Source organism: Quercus lobata, chromosome 8, assembly GCF_001633185.2.
Source record: "Quercus lobata isolate SW786 chromosome 8, ValleyOak3.0 Primary Assembly, whole genome shotgun sequence".
Classification (NCBI taxonomy): Eukaryota; Viridiplantae; Streptophyta; class Magnoliopsida; order Fagales; family Fagaceae; genus Quercus; species Quercus lobata.
In genome coordinates, this window is record NC_044911.1 from 21,623,168 (window position 1) to 21,638,995 (window position 15,828).

Sequence of the window (15,828 nt, forward strand, 5' to 3'; positions counted from 1 at the left end):
GGCATTATGAATATGAAGTCTGAAGATTTGAAACTGTCTTTGTAAGAGAGAGAGGCTGGCATTAGCAAGCTGAATGCCTAATTTTTTGAAACCATGAAACAAAGGTAAAGCAAAAGGTGGGGAGACAGAAAGGGTTGCCTTTGTAAGAGAGAGAGGCTGGCATTAGCAAGCTGAATGCCTAATTTTTTGAAACCATGAAACAAAGGTAAAGCAAAAGGTGGGGAGACAGAAAGGGTTGCCGTTAAAAATTAAAGCTACGGTTTTAAAGCAAAAGCTGTGACAATACCATTCCATTAGGTTTGAGTTTTATGGTGGACAACATATAGGTTTGGGCTTCATGGTTGTTATCATTAATGTTAGATACATATTTACAATTAAAGCTATAAAGATTGGGCTTTGTGGTAGAGATAAGGCTGTGAATCATTTTTCTTTTATTTGTATTTTAAAATTATAGAAGAAATTCATAAAAAAATGATATTGACATGACTACTGATGTGGCTCAATAGAAGCGTGGCAACATTAAATGCTACGGTTCAGTTTTTAGATATATATATATATATATATATATATATATATATATAAACTAAATGATGTCTCGCATAATGCGCGAATACTTTACAATTTCATTTAAAATCATTTTTATGTATATTAAGACCTATATATATATATATATATATATATATATTGTATAATATTTAAGTTTGGCCATAATATTTTTGAATACTTTGAAATTAGGGGTGTCAATGTTCGACCCAACTTGCGAACACAACATGAACCCGACACAGATTTTTGCAGGTTAGGGTTGGACCTTAATGGGTTTGGGTCATAAATGGGTCGACCCGAAATCGACACGATAAGAAACGTGTCGTAAGCGGGTTAACCTGCGTAACCCACAATAGACACGTTTGACATGCCAATTTAAAAGACCTACTTAACACAACCCGTTTAACTCGTATTACAAATAAATATTTATTTTATTTTAGATTCATCAAATACCTATACAACATATATTTTTTAAAAAGAAAAGTAAGTAATTACAGAAACTTGTAAGGGATATAATTGGAAATTGAAATTTTACAAATCCTAGATCTCTAAACCCTACAAGCCCTAAATCTCTAAACCTTCTTAAAAACATCTTCTTCTTTTTTTCTTTTTCTTTTTTTAATTTCAGTTGTACTACTTACTCTACTATCTTATAAATTCACGCCCAATTCTTAAACTCAAAGTCTCAAATTGGTTATTGCTCTCTCTCTCTCTCTCTCTCTCTCTCTCTCTCTCTCTCTCTCATGTGTTTAGTGAGTTTAGAATTAAAGAAAACCGTTTTCTTGGTGTTTCAAAATTCTGTAGTAATTTTTTCTGCATGATGTTTTTGTTCTATAAACTTTGAACCCATATGCTGTTATTAATATATGAGATATATTAATTGTTAATTAAGGCCACGGTTGTAGCTTTTGATTTGTGCCGTGTTTTTTTTTTTTTGGTGTTTGTATTAGTGTTGGACATGGTCTGCATATCTTACAAGTGGGTTTATTGAGATAGTTTATAAACTAGATATGATGGGTTTGCTTTTAAAACTATTATATTTGGCATGGAACTTGCACAAATGAAATTGGATGAGCTTGTGGAAGATGTTATGAATTTGGACATCATAAAAGAAGCTATGGATGATAATCGTAGTCATAGTCAGGATTAGTTTACTATTTACTCTAATTCTTTCAATATTGATACTTAGGGTGAGTTTGGTTCAACTTTTTGTAAAAGTGCATAATGAAAAAGTGGAGTTTTCAAAAAGTGCATAATTGAAAAAGTGCATTTTCAAAAAGCTAAGTGTTTGGTAAAAGCTGTTAAAAAGTTCTTTTTGAAAAAGTTGAGTGTTTCGTTAGCACTTATAAAAGTGGCAGTTTGAGGGATAAATTACCAGAAAGGACAATGTATATATAAGAGCATCTCCAGTAGGTTAGACAAATTTTTGTACTGTTTGGACAATCAATAGTGACATTTATCTTTTGCCTATCCACTTTTTTAATTTTTATTTTGTAATCAAATTTATTCTTTTTTAATATTTATTTATTATTTTTCTATTCATTCTCAACAATTATATTTTTCAACAAAAAGTGTTACATCCACAATATTTTTTGCAATACTTTCACAAGAATCATAACAAAATCTTATATGAAAAGTTGTTACTAGTTCTAATTTGAACCCATTATTGAAATTACATTTTTACTCATCAATATTAGCTAATTACTTAAAATTTATTGTGAAAATATTGTGGTAATATTTTTAAATTGTGATTTCTAATACTTTGCCTTTTTTTTTTTCCTCCATACGTTTCCTTTTTTTTTTTTTTCTCTTGTATTTTGTCCACCACACACGTATACATTATTTTGTCCACATCCTCTCCTTTTTCTTTTTCTTTACTTCCACACCTCCCCTTTCCAGAAGCTCCTCATTCTTTCATTCTTTCCTCTTTTATTTTTCCTTTACTTCCACTTGATGATTCCAAAGCTCTCTGGCTCTCTCAATTTCTTCTCTCTCTTTTTTTTTTTTTTTTTTCACTTGATGATTCCAAAGCATTCCAAAGCTCTCCGGCTCTCTCAATTTCTTCTCTCTTTTTTTTTTTTTTTTTTTTTTTTTTTTTTTTTTTTTTCCACTTGATGATTCCAAAGCTCTCTGGCTCTCTCAATTTCTTCTTCTCTCTCTTTTTTTTTTTTTTTTTTTCCACTTGATTTCCAGAAGCTCTCCACTTCCGCTTCTTGACTTATATGAAGCAAATTGCTCGCGGACCTGAACTAAACATTGAGAAGCCTCACGACCTGAACTGAACACTGTGGGTTCGGTCTTTCTTCGTCTTCCTCTTCTTCTTCTTTCTTTCTGTCTTTCTGTGTGTTTATGGTTGTTTGGCCGTGGGTTTGTGCTATTTGATTTCTGTAGTTTTGGATTGTGGTTTGTGTTTTGGGTAATGATTTTTCTGTGTGTTCTTTGGGTTGATTTCTCATGGGTATGGGCTGGTTATGATTTCTCTGTTCTTTGGGCTGGTTACGAAGAGGGCAGAGCAAAGCAGAGAGAAGAGATGGAAGGCGTCGTGCAAAGGGAGAGCATAAATGAGATGAGGGGCGTGAGAGAACTGAATAATTGAATGGGTATTTCTGTAATTCTACCGTAGCAACGGTAACCCATCCAAAACGTGCACTGCGCGTTTTCATTTATGGACCCTCAGAGGTCCATAAAAATTTCCGCATTTGTCCGCATTTTTGGTCTATGCCCAAAACGCAACTTTTATCAAAAAGTTGCGTTTTGGGCTTAACCAAACGCAAATTTAGGTTTGGCTTTTTTCAAAAAGCCCTTTTTGGGCTCAAAATGTGGAAACAAACGGGCACTTAGCATTTGGCGAGTTCTAAGGATATTATATTTCTGTTGAACTATGTTATTCCATTTTTGTTAAACTATATTCTTTTGAATTTGGGTTGAAGTGTATGCACTTCTTTTAGAGTGTAAAGAACTTATTTCTAGATGAATGTTATATTTTTGTTGAACTATATTATTTTAAATGTGGGTTGAAGACTTGAAGTGTATGTATTGCTTTTGAGATGTAAAAATAATAATTTCTAGATGGATGTTATATTTAATATTATGTAGGTTAAAATGGGTTGTGTTAAATTCGTGTCAACCCAACACAACTCGTTTATTAAGCATGTCAAATGGGCATGGGTCAGGTCAACCCGCCTTATTAACAGGTCGAGTTTGGGTTGAAAAATCATGACACGATTATTAAATGGGTCGGATTAGGGTTGAGCCATTTAGTCGAATACCCCTACCTCGACACGACATGAACCCGACACACTAACCCGAATTAACACCCCTATTTGAAACTTGATTTTCTTAATTCATATTGTATGGACCATAATTCAAAGTCGGCCCAACACCCCGATCGGCTATCTCGAACTAGCCAGGCCCATCTCAACAGTGAGCCGAACACTACCGAGAATATCAAGTCGAACACCCATCTAGCCATGGATGAAAGGTAATGCCTTGGGGAGTTTGTCTGCCAAGCATATCTTGGCGTCTGGTGCAAGCTCCAAGAAGGTCATCTCAGAAGCATGTAGTGGGTCCCTTCAAGTTAGGAATATGGAGCTGGGAGGGAATTCCTACTTGGGAAAGACTAGCCTTCATCATGATAAACCCACTAATAGAAGATTATAAGAGGGGAAAAAGGGAAGGTGGAAGGGGGTTGGAAAAATTGGGAAGAAAAGAGAGAGAGAGAGAGAGAGAGAGGGCTTGATAATATAGCCAACGTCTCGGCTAGGCCAGAGTTGTAAGAGTTTGGGGTCCAACAACCGTTTGCTTCCATCAAAAACCCGTAACATCATTTCTTAGATCTCCCACTGTGAGATAAGCCTAAACCAGAATACAAATAAAATGGAAGTTTGAGCCCAAAGACTCCATCCTATTGGCCCAGCTTCCCCACATATTTTATAAGAATTTAAAGCATAGACTATTTTTATATCCTAAAATTACATAAAATACTTTTACATAATTAATGCTCTGCTACCATTCACTGCATATGGGAAGCAGATTTTAGTAAGTTAATCATGGGAACGAGATTTCTTGAATGTTATCTTCCCCACTTCATGTTGGAAAATTATTGTTTCACACTTTCAAATGTATAATGTTTCGCATAATGTCCACTTGTTATAAATGATGTGAAAGAGTCGACAATTTTGGATGTGAATGCCCCACACCACCCCCCCCCCCCCCCCCCCCCCCCCCGCCCTTCTCCATCGGTCCAATGCCCCAATCTTGAAGACATTACGTACCATGCTTAATAGGAGTTTTTGATAGTCGTTCCTATGCTTTCCTGCCTGTAATGATCAACTCGACTACCCACTATGTTGCCAGTGTGCTTTGGGGTAGGAATTTGTGATACTTCCTTATAAAATTAGCCTTGGAATTCTATTTCTATATCACGCTCCTTGGCATTTTTGACATAATCCAAATACTTTGGGCACAGGTTTTAAAATAGAATATTTTCCACATACTAACTTTCTTCAAGCCACAATCAAACAAATAAAAAAAATAAAAAAACTCCTCAATGACATAAGAATCTATTCTACCAGGTAATGTGTTACTAATGAAAGGTTTTCGGGAGTTTAAGTGATAGTCTAGCAGTAATAACATCATTTGTGATGCCTCATGTTGGTGATTCAAATTTCACCTCTACCTATCTCCACTCTCACTTAAAAAAAAAAAAAAAAAAAAAAAAAAAAAAAAAAAAAAAAAAAAAAGAAAAAAAAGGCTTCCAATGATCCCTAGATTTGTTTGTTTGTTTTTTTTTTTTTTTTTTTAGGATCTCAAACGTGTGAGAAATTGTCTTTTACTTTAGGATATGTGATCTCCCCCTCTCCCCTTCCTTTACTTGGAACATCCATCTTGTTCTCCATTAAATGACTGAATTACTTTAAGAATCTTGTTCTCCATTAAATGACTGAATTACTTTAAGAATCTCATCAATGTTACTCTCATTCCAAATTTTAATCAAATTCTCAAACACTCATATAAAACTCCTTTTCAAGGATTTGTACAGTCTCTTTAGCTTACAAATTCCTTCGCCATAACCTTACTTCTTCCACTTATCTTGAATCCTAGAATTGGATAATGCAAGCATCACCTTAATTTATTCACTTTTCTTTGAAAATCTCATGGCCTTATCCGTATAAGAACTATCTTATTTTCCATTCCCCTATCATCTACAATGTGGTGTCCGAAGTGTAATTCCCTTGAATCTCCCAAAAATTATCGTCGGTGTATAAATTGATTTTGTACCAATTTACATGGTGCCATTTCAATATGTTGCCAATGCTATCTCTCATTGTCTTCCTTGGTCCTTACTATTTATCTTCTCAATTTGGAATATTTGGTTATCTTAAAAAAGAAAAAAAAAATCATCATTCAACAGATAGATTCACACCATTATTCAACATGCCATAGAATTTTACCAATCCTATCTCTGCTTCAGCACCATGCCAAGCACACATGACACCATTCAGAACATGAAAAGAAACAACTAGTATCATTTTGAAAAAGGAATTGATGTGTCTTAAAGAACATTATGAAAAAAAAAAAACATATTACAATGTTCAAATTAATTTCCAGACAAACAATTATTCTTTGTTGAACAGAAAAGAAAAAAGAAGAGAGCGTAAAAAAGTGTCTAAGAAATCGCATTATCAAAAATATTTGGAGAAACTGCTAGAGTGTTGTTTAGAGGGTTCTCTCTCCAAAATTAAGAGAAAAATGCATTTAGAGAGGCTATTGGGGATGCTTGATTTCACCAGCATAAAATAAGACCCTGTATACATTCAATCATTTCTCATAGACACACTCGTCGCCATCATGATAGTAAGTAATAACCACAGTAAAGGGAGAAAATCAATATTCAACAAGTACTAAATCTAATAGTATTAACCAAGAAAATGTGCAACTGAAAGAGTACAACCCAATACTACAATCTTAACCCTTTAAGAAGAAGGAAAACAAATATAGTCAAAAAACAATTTCATCAATGATGATCAAAGACTCACTTCCTCTTCCTAGCTTGAAAATCATCGTCATCTTCATCCTCTTCCTCAACAAAGTCATCATCAACATACTCATCCTCATCATCCCACTCATCTTCATCAAACCCATCCAACTCATCATCCAATTCCTCATCATCATCATCATCGACACGTCGCTGACTAGCAACCTTTACAACCCGAGTCTGGTCCTTGGCAAAATACCCATTTACCAAACCAGTTTTTTTATCAGCTTTCTCAACAAAGACGCCACCACTAGCCCTCTCGCCTTTGTCAACAGCTACAACACCCTCCTCCCCCTTTAGATCAAACCCAAAGAACCCACATTCTCTTTTTTTGAATACAATGTTATAAGCAGCCACCTTGGAGGTATTGTTTATGCCATTGCATTTCTGGACGATGCGATTGTGAAGGATATGGAAGGGAACTTTGGTGTTTCCAAGTACCATTCTGGTTGCCATTGTTAAGTCTTAGGGAAGTGAAAACTATGGAAGTGGAGGCTGAGTACAGAGTAGCCAAGCGTGTAGTTTCATATATGGAGGGTTTAGGATTTTAGGTTTAGGGTTTTAGGAGGACATGTGGTCTTCTGGTGTGTGCAGAAGGTGGTTCTAGAGACTTCCTGTTTGGTAAAGGTTGCCACGTTTTTGCGATTGGGCTTTGCTAAGGTTGCATTTTAGGCCTGTTTCAATTTTGGGTATATATGAGCCCGACTGCTGTTGATCCTTCCAAAAAAAAATTAGGGATATTTATACTCTTTAAGTCTTATCACAAAAAATTAGTTTAATATGACCCAAAAAAATCACAAATAACCATTCCAAAATCTGTGATTTTTTTTCTCTGTTAACAATACTCTTAGGTATTTGTAGTTCTCATCTCACACACATCTGATAATTACTGGAAAATTTCTTTGAGATGATGCCAATAACATAATTATAGAGAACCTTATAAATCTCGTAAGACCTTAGAAATCATTAAATCAATCCTTTGGAGTTAATAATATTATTACAATCCTCATCATATGAGATTTTGAGGTTATCATTGAGTTGGTTAGCCCAACCCCCAGATATTTATCTTTTTGCACGGACCGTATTGATTATGACAGATAATCTATATATACATTTGTTGCATACAAAATTATATACTTTCTCTCTCTTTTCTAATTTGAGCCAAAATAGTCAAAAAACATGTTTGCCTGAAATATTTAGCAATCTACCACTGTTTATAAAATATATAGCAATGTATCAAAACTCAAATTTAGGGAACTCGAGTTTGACATGTGTGAGAGACCGAAAAATTAGATGCTCTCAAAAAAGAGATTTTTGAGTGCTATTTCAAGACATCTCTCTTTTTGGGTAGGTGGTGTGGAGTCGCCACTTATTTTTTATACAAAAAAAAAATTAGAAAAAAATGAAATACAACTTTACATGACTAAAATGTTCCGTTCTCATTGATTGAATAAAAAAAAAATACAAACTTGATAAATAGAATATTACATGGCTTTAGGTCCTAGTTACAAACTACCAAAGAATTACATGGCTTTTTGTCCTAGTTACAATCTACCCAAAATAAAAACAAAGATAAAGCCTAGGTCTACCTATCCAAAGACACTAAATTCGGAAGCTAGGTTACGGAATGGGAAGGTGTTAGGCTCCCATTTTGCCTAGACAAAGTCTAGTCTTCTAGACTCTCATGACCAATGTACCCCTTTATGCATGATATGAATGATATGTTGCATACATGAGATACTTAACTAAACTAAGTTACATAAGTCTATTTATGAATGTGTCATCTTCTTTGTTAAAAATTCAGATCTGTTTTAGTGAGTAAAAACAATTGATTTGATTCATAAAAAAAATCAAATCTGTTTTGGTCTAGGTTAAAAAAAATTAGTTTTGGTAAAAAAAAAATCAAATATGTTTTTATTAAATAAAACAAAGTCTTTTGGTTTAAAAATATCAGACCTGTTTTGTAATTAAATTTATAAAAAAAAATTGGTTTGTATGTAAAAAAATCAGATCTGTTTTATGGATAAAAATGATCTAGATTTGTAGAGAGTTAGAAAAAATCAAATCTATTTTTATGTAAAATAAAAATAAATTTTTTTTTCTTTTTTAATAAGAAAACCACATTCATGAAATAAACCTACGCTACTTGCATCAAACAAAACAAACAAATCATTACTAATGACCTTCTTTTTATTTCAAAATTTGTTATGTTTAAAAAAAATCAAATCTACATCTAAAGAAGATATAAATCTGTTTTTTGTGTAAAAAAAATCCAAATTTGCATCTAAGGAAGATACAAATTTGTTTTTGTATTAAAAAAAATTCAGAATTGCATCTAAGGAAGATACAAATCAATTTTTATTTTGAAAGAATCAGATCTGTATCTAAGGAAGATACAAATCAGTTTTATGGTTTTTGAAAAATTCAGACTTACATCTAAGGAAGATGTAAATCAGTTTTATGATTTTTGAAAAAGATATAATGATAAGCAGATTTTTGAAACTAAAAATGAAGATCATGACAATAAAAACATTGAGAAAATATTTCAACAAAATATTGACAACACATGATATGAGCATTTGGAAATTAAAACTAAAGACCATTTAGTCATGCATTACCAAATTAAAAGAAACAGAAGAAAAAAAAAGTAAAGAAAAACTACCTTTTGCATGGACGTGCTCTTCTTATTGAGGGAATATTTTAGGGTTCAAAGAAATTTATTCAATTATCTTTGAAACCTAAAATATCTTGCTTACAAAAAAGAAATTCTTAAGGCCAGAGCTTTCAGAATGTCTTTAACATAAGAGAGAAAATAAAAGACATGAGAGTCATAAAGAGGGGAAATCAAAGAGCGTGAAAAAGTGTGTTGAATTTTGAAATGCAACCTCTATTTATAGAGGTTGGGAGGCTCGAAAAAAATAGCTAAATGATCAGAATATGAACTGAGACACGTCCTTATCTTGAAAAAATAAAAAAGGATGAGTTTTATCTTGATCTAAGTGCCTTCAGGCCGAGGCCCGTGTTTGTGCCAATCGGCACTCCAAAAGGCACTTTTGGGTGCCAAGCACGCTTTTGAGTTCTAATCTATTTTTGACTCCCTTTTTGAGATTATTTGAGCCAGGACTTGTACTTAGATGCATTTTTATTCCACATTCTAAAAAGTAAACTCTTTTTCTAACAATTCAAGTCTTTTTAGCAACAATTATCTTGTAGATAAATACTTCAAAAAGTCTTGATTATCCACAATTTTATTGTTATTCAATTATCGCCTTTATTCTTATGCAAGCAAGCCTATTTTTGACACTAACTAACAATCAATCACAAAATCATTTAATTAATTTTAATTGTTTGACCAATCAGAATAAATTTAAATTAATCATGCATGGTTGATTCTACCTAAACACAATGCATGCTAACTGTGTAACCTTGATCATGCGATATCTTTCGATCCGACAATCTGATTTGGAAACCGGCATACCGTCGCAACTGTTAGAATCTCAAGATCATTTTTATGATATACAATGAACAAATTAATGCACGTAATGCAATCATGAATTTTGGGTACATGAATGGTCACTCTAGTCATCTTTCTTAATTAAATCATGGGTGCAAAATCGAGTGTTTACAGAATGCCCCTCATTGACAGAGCTTCGAAAGTGAATGTCAATGTAAAACAAAGACACTGATTTTAGCGGCCATGATTTAATTGAGATTGAATTTTCAAAGATTACCTAGCCCTCAAACCTAAAATCTTGGAATATAAAACTAGTGCCTTACTCTTTGACAAAAATGAAAATTGTGAATACTTGACCTACTTGATAGCTGATGAATTTTGAAGTGATTCTTGATGATTGGGGTGACTGAGAGGCTTCTCTATCTCAGTCTGAATGTGGAGGGTTGAACAAGGGGCTTCTCTACCTCGATCTAAATGAAAGTTAACCAAGAGGCTTTTCTACCTTAGATCTTAATGAAAGGTAACCAAGGGGCTTTTCTACCTTGGAACCAGAGCTGTGATGACCAAGGGGCTTTTCTATCTCGAAATCGAAACTGGGGCAACCAAGGGGCTTTTTTACCTCGATCTTGATAAAAGGTAACCAAGTGGCTTTTCTACCTCGAAACCGGAGCTGTGACGACTAAGGGGCCTTTTCTACATTGATCTTGATAAAAGGTAATCAAGGGGCTTTTCTACCTCAAAACTGGAGCTGGGGTGACCAAGGGGCTTTTCTACCTCAGAACCAAAGCTATGACAACCAAGGGGCTTTTCTACCTCGATCTTGATAAAAGGTAACCGATAGGCTTTTCTACCTTGGAACCGAAGCTGGGGCGACCAAGGGCTTTTCTACCTCAGTCTTGATGAAAGGTAACCAAGGGACTTTTCTACCTCGATCTTGATGAAAGGTAACCAAGGGTCTTTTCTACCTCGGAACCGGAGTTATACTGACCAAGGGGCTTTTCTACCTCGATCTGAGCTTGTTCAAATGTTGATCAAAGGGCATCTCTACTTTGACCTGAACTATTGAAATGACGATCAAAGTTCTTCTCTACTTTGATCCTAAATTGTTGAAATGTCGATCAAAGGGCTTCTCTACTTCGATCTTGTTGTTGCTTGCAAAAAGTCAAAATTTGGGATTAGACTTTAAACGATGAGTGCTTTGTGGTCCCACTATTTTTGAGATGTGTGATCTCCATTTGTTCCTTCTTGATTTGAATTTTTTTTCATTTCTAGGAAGAAAACTTTGATTGGTTTTTGTAGTTTTTTTGTGTTGACATCCCATTTTGCAACCCGCATTTAACCTCACATGGAGGATAAAAGGGTAATTTCACATTGGAAATATACATCTTGATTTTGGTCACTAGATACTTAATCTCATTTCACCAAAATGATCTTGATATTGTAACGATCAAATCGACTGGTCATAAGCCCTAATCGGACCATCAGATTGAAAGTTATCATCAAATCAAATTTTAATGACCAAAATGCACTATCACAAATTGAGTCTGACTATATGTGATTATGAATAATTGATTTCAATTGGTTATAAATATAATCAATTTGAGAATGATGATGTGTCATAATTTGATTGGTTAGGACTACATTTTATGGTAGGGTTGCACACATCTAATTAACTAGATAGTCAAATATTAATTATTCAATGAGTAATTTGTGAAATTATCTTTTAATTAGGGTAAATTTGGAACCAATTAAGTCTGAAATGGGAGTGATTGGAGCCATTTAATGTTAATTGGGAGCTAATTTGGGACCTATTAATGTTAATTGTGTTGAAATCATTTTCTAACAAATGATCTCTGCTCACCATTTCATCGATATCTCTCAGAATATTTTGAATCTGTGAATGAGGTTAATTGTCTCAGAAACTAGACATCTGGGGCTTTAATTTGAGCACAAGAACGAGACAATTCTGATCAGAATTGAGTCAGATATGATTTTTCGAAATTAGCTCTACGGGCTACTATAGCAGTTACAGGAAAACCAAATTTTGGCTTGCTCCTCACTCCCACCAATCTTTCCATTTAATGCACCAAATTTCCCCTAAGGCTAAAATGAGGTCTAGGTTCATGATTTTTTTTCAACCCTTATTAAATGACCTTTCATTCATATTTCCTCCACCACTACTATATAAACTCCCCCTCTCCTTCATTCCAAAGGACACAAATTAAAAACCCCCTCTCTTCCCCTCTCTTGAATTCTAGTGAAGTTAAGTAGTTTTGTCATATCTTGGTCTTTCTGAGACTCACTCTTCCTCTCCTAACTCTTCTTTTCCTCTACCCTTAAGACCTCTACCAAGAGTCTCCTCCACCATATGGATCTTGCATAAAGGTATAATCTCTTTCCCTAACTTGTTTTTTTGTGTTTCCATGATGAGAATTTAGGATTAAAGCATGATAGTAACTATTTAAATTCTCTTGAATATGTTTGAATGTTTTTAATTGTTCTTATGTGTTCTTCACATGTTCTTAATTGTTTATCACATGTCCATGCATATCGCTAGATTTAATCTTAAATCCACATCAAAAATATGAAAAACATGTTTGTTTAATAATTCTTTCAAATCCTTGAATCTAGGTTATCACCATCCACACACATTCACTAGAATTTTTTTTTAATCCAAATGCAATACTTAATAAATTGAATTAGGGTTTATCACATGCACACACATTAAATTCAACAGGCAAATTGATTGATCACATATTGAATAATGTGATACGAATGTTGGACACCATAGTCTAAAAGACCGGTTTCACCGGGTAAAGTGGGTGCCTCACACCTTCCCACCTTGTAACATAGCCTTTGAACTTAGATCAAAGGTTGATAGACCAGTGCTTATCCTTGTAATTTTCAATTTTTAGATTGTAACTAGGAAACAAAGCTATGTATTTTATCTTAGATTGTATCTGGATCAAAGCCATGTAATTTTCCTATGATCAATGTAAATTCAATTGTAAATTAATAAAATGAGGAATTTTTCAATTTTGGTTTTCTTATTTACTCCAATAATTAAATAAGTGGCGACTTCATTGTAAAACTCTTAATCTAAAGGGGAAAATATAACTAGTCGAACCTCCATTTTGAGAGACAATAACACTACTCCACCCATTTACGTGGGTTTGGCCCAACATCCTATAAAAAACGGGCCGGGGGCGCAATCTCTCACACTTTGAAAAAGATTTTATCTTTGAAGTTTGAAATTTGGAACTTGAAATTGGAAATTTGGAAGTGAACTTGAAATTTGAAGCTTGAAAATTTGGGATTTTAAAATTTGGAATCGAAAACTTAAAACTTGAGATTGAAAATTTGACATTTGGAATTGAGAGTTTGATGTTGAGAGATTGTCATTTTGTTGTCGTGTGCTCTTGTTGAAATTTGGGGTATTGCGTGGTTGAACATATTGTAATCTTGGCTTTGGGACATTTTTTGAATTGTTGTATTTTTTGGGCATGATGTAACTTGAACAATGTTGGTGAGTCATGAATTTTGGCAATGTTGGCAATTTGTGATGTTGTTGAATGAATTTTGGCTTGAATTTTAGGGGCATTGAAGTTATGAAAAATTTGTTGTATAGGCTTGGTTGAACAAATTCATGATGAGTGCAGAAAATTTGTTGGCATGTGTAAGTCTTATTTCATGAGCATGGCAAAATTTTGTGGGTATGGGTTTGGAAAAAATTTATGGTGGCATGAAATTTTTGGTCTTTGAAAATTTTTGTTGGGCATGAGATTTTCTTTGGTTATCCTAATGATCGGTCTAACACTTGTCTTTGTTGATTTTTCAGGTGAGTTGACTGGCATTGGCTGATGCCACCATAAGATCTATGGAGGAAAGGATTAGAAATCTTGAGCTTCAAAATCGGCAGCAGGAATCTCAGTTTTATGCAAGTCAGAAAGGAAACACTGAAGGTGGCTCCTCTAGAGGTGGGTCGAGGAGATCTTCACGTTGGCGGACTTGGAGTCCCAATGATGCTTGATCTGTGTTTTTAAGACCCTAGTTTAGAAATAAATGCATGATGATTTTTTGAAATCTTGACATCTTGGTTTTTTATGCAAGGATGATGGTGGTGGTCTCTTTTTTGAAAATGAATGAGGAATGGTTGAATGCCCCTATTTTATGAATTGATGCATGACTTTTTGAAAACCTTGATATTTGAGGACAAGATGATTTCTTTTTCTTTTTCTTTTTTCAAAATGGATGAGGCATGGCCGAATGCCCCTAGTTCAATAATCAATGTGAATTTTGAAAAATCTTATTGTGTAGGGACCTTAATAAAGAAAAATTTAAGTAGAACAAGATCAAAATCACAAAACTGGGCAAAACAAGGACTGCTAGAATGATGGTAGCATCTAAACTGAAGATTGATGGTGATTGTTGAGTAGATAAAAGATCCATGTCCACCTCCTGCAAAAGATTCTTTCCATGAGCTTGTTAGTAATCAGTTATTATAAAAATGTTTTGGCCCAATGCCCCTAGTTTAGACATGCTTGCATAGAAAATTGATGATATGCTTAATGCAAAACAGATTCTTAGCCTAAATTCACACAAAGAAATGTCTTGATTTTGAGTCTTTGAAAAAAAAAAATTTTTGAGTGATTGTGACCGGGCCTTTAGAAAAGTTGCCTACATACCTCTCTTATAGAGGATCAGGTCCAGACGTAGTTCAAAAACAAAGTTTTGAAAAAAAATGAAGCTTTGAAAAAAATTTTTTGAAATGAAGTTTCTTTTTGGGTGATTGTGACCGGGCCTTTGAAAAGGCTGCCTATGTACCTCTCTCATAGAGGATCAGGTCCAGACATAGTTTGTAATCAAAGTTTTGAAAAATCTTTTTTGAAATGAAATTTCTTTTTGGGTGATTGTGACCAGGCCTTTGAAAAGGCTGCCGATGTACCTCTTTCATAGAGGATCAAGTCCAAACATAGTTCGAAGAAAGTTTTTTTGAAAACCTTCTTTTGAAAAATGAATTTTTGAAATCAGTCTCTTTTTCTCTCTTTTTTTTTTTTTTTAAAAAAAAAAAAAAAAAAAAAAAAAAAGGCAATTTAGTGAGGATGAGACTTTTTGAAATTTTCTCTTTTTCAAATGAACAAAAGTTGATCCTTTCAACAACCTCTTTGACCAATCATGATGCTCAATTGTTAACTCGATCTTATTGGCTAGAAAAGATCTGAAATTATTAAAAACATGAAATCAAATTTGCTTCTTCATTCTAAAATTTTTTTAGATTAAGTCTTTAAAGACAATCAAAGAAATGAAATGCTTGGGAATCACACATATTGGGAGTAAGAAAGAAAGGGAAAAATCCTAAGTTTGAAGATTTGAAAATTTTTGAGAATTTGGAAATTTGTTCTCTTGAGAGTTATTTTCTGTTGGGAGCAAACCAAGTGAGTGTTTGGAGCTTAGAAAAAAATTTCAGTCACTTGAGAATTTGTGAAATTTGTCTTTTAAAAATATCAGCCTATGGGGCTTGATAATCTTGAGCAATTTTCCTTCTTAATCCAAGAGAAAATATTATCAGAGCTAAATGCATGCTTTCAATTAGTAAGACTTCAATGAGGACTTTATTCAAAGGTTGTAATGTAGGCCGGGTTCAAGTTATTGAAAGGAAGGATATAAAAGGCTTAAAAAATCCTTATGATGTTTCCCCAAGTATGCAATACTTTAAATTCAAGCATTGGAAGATTTTTTTTTTTTTTTTCACATCTTTCATCATTGACTCTTGTGCTAAAATCCTTGTCATGTT

At 33.7% G+C, this 15,828-nt stretch overlaps 1 protein-coding gene across 1 annotated transcript; it reads right to left on the bottom strand.

Moving 5' to 3' along the window:
* Positions 1–6,577: 6,577 nt before the first annotated feature.
* On the bottom strand, positions 6,578–7,036 carry LOC115956596 (probable DNA-directed RNA polymerase subunit delta). The gene has a single exon (XM_031074924.1). The coding sequence runs from the start codon at positions 7,034–7,036 to the stop codon at positions 6,578–6,580; it is 459 nt and encodes a 152-aa protein (XP_030930784.1).
* Positions 7,037–15,828: the final 8,792 nt, after the last annotated feature.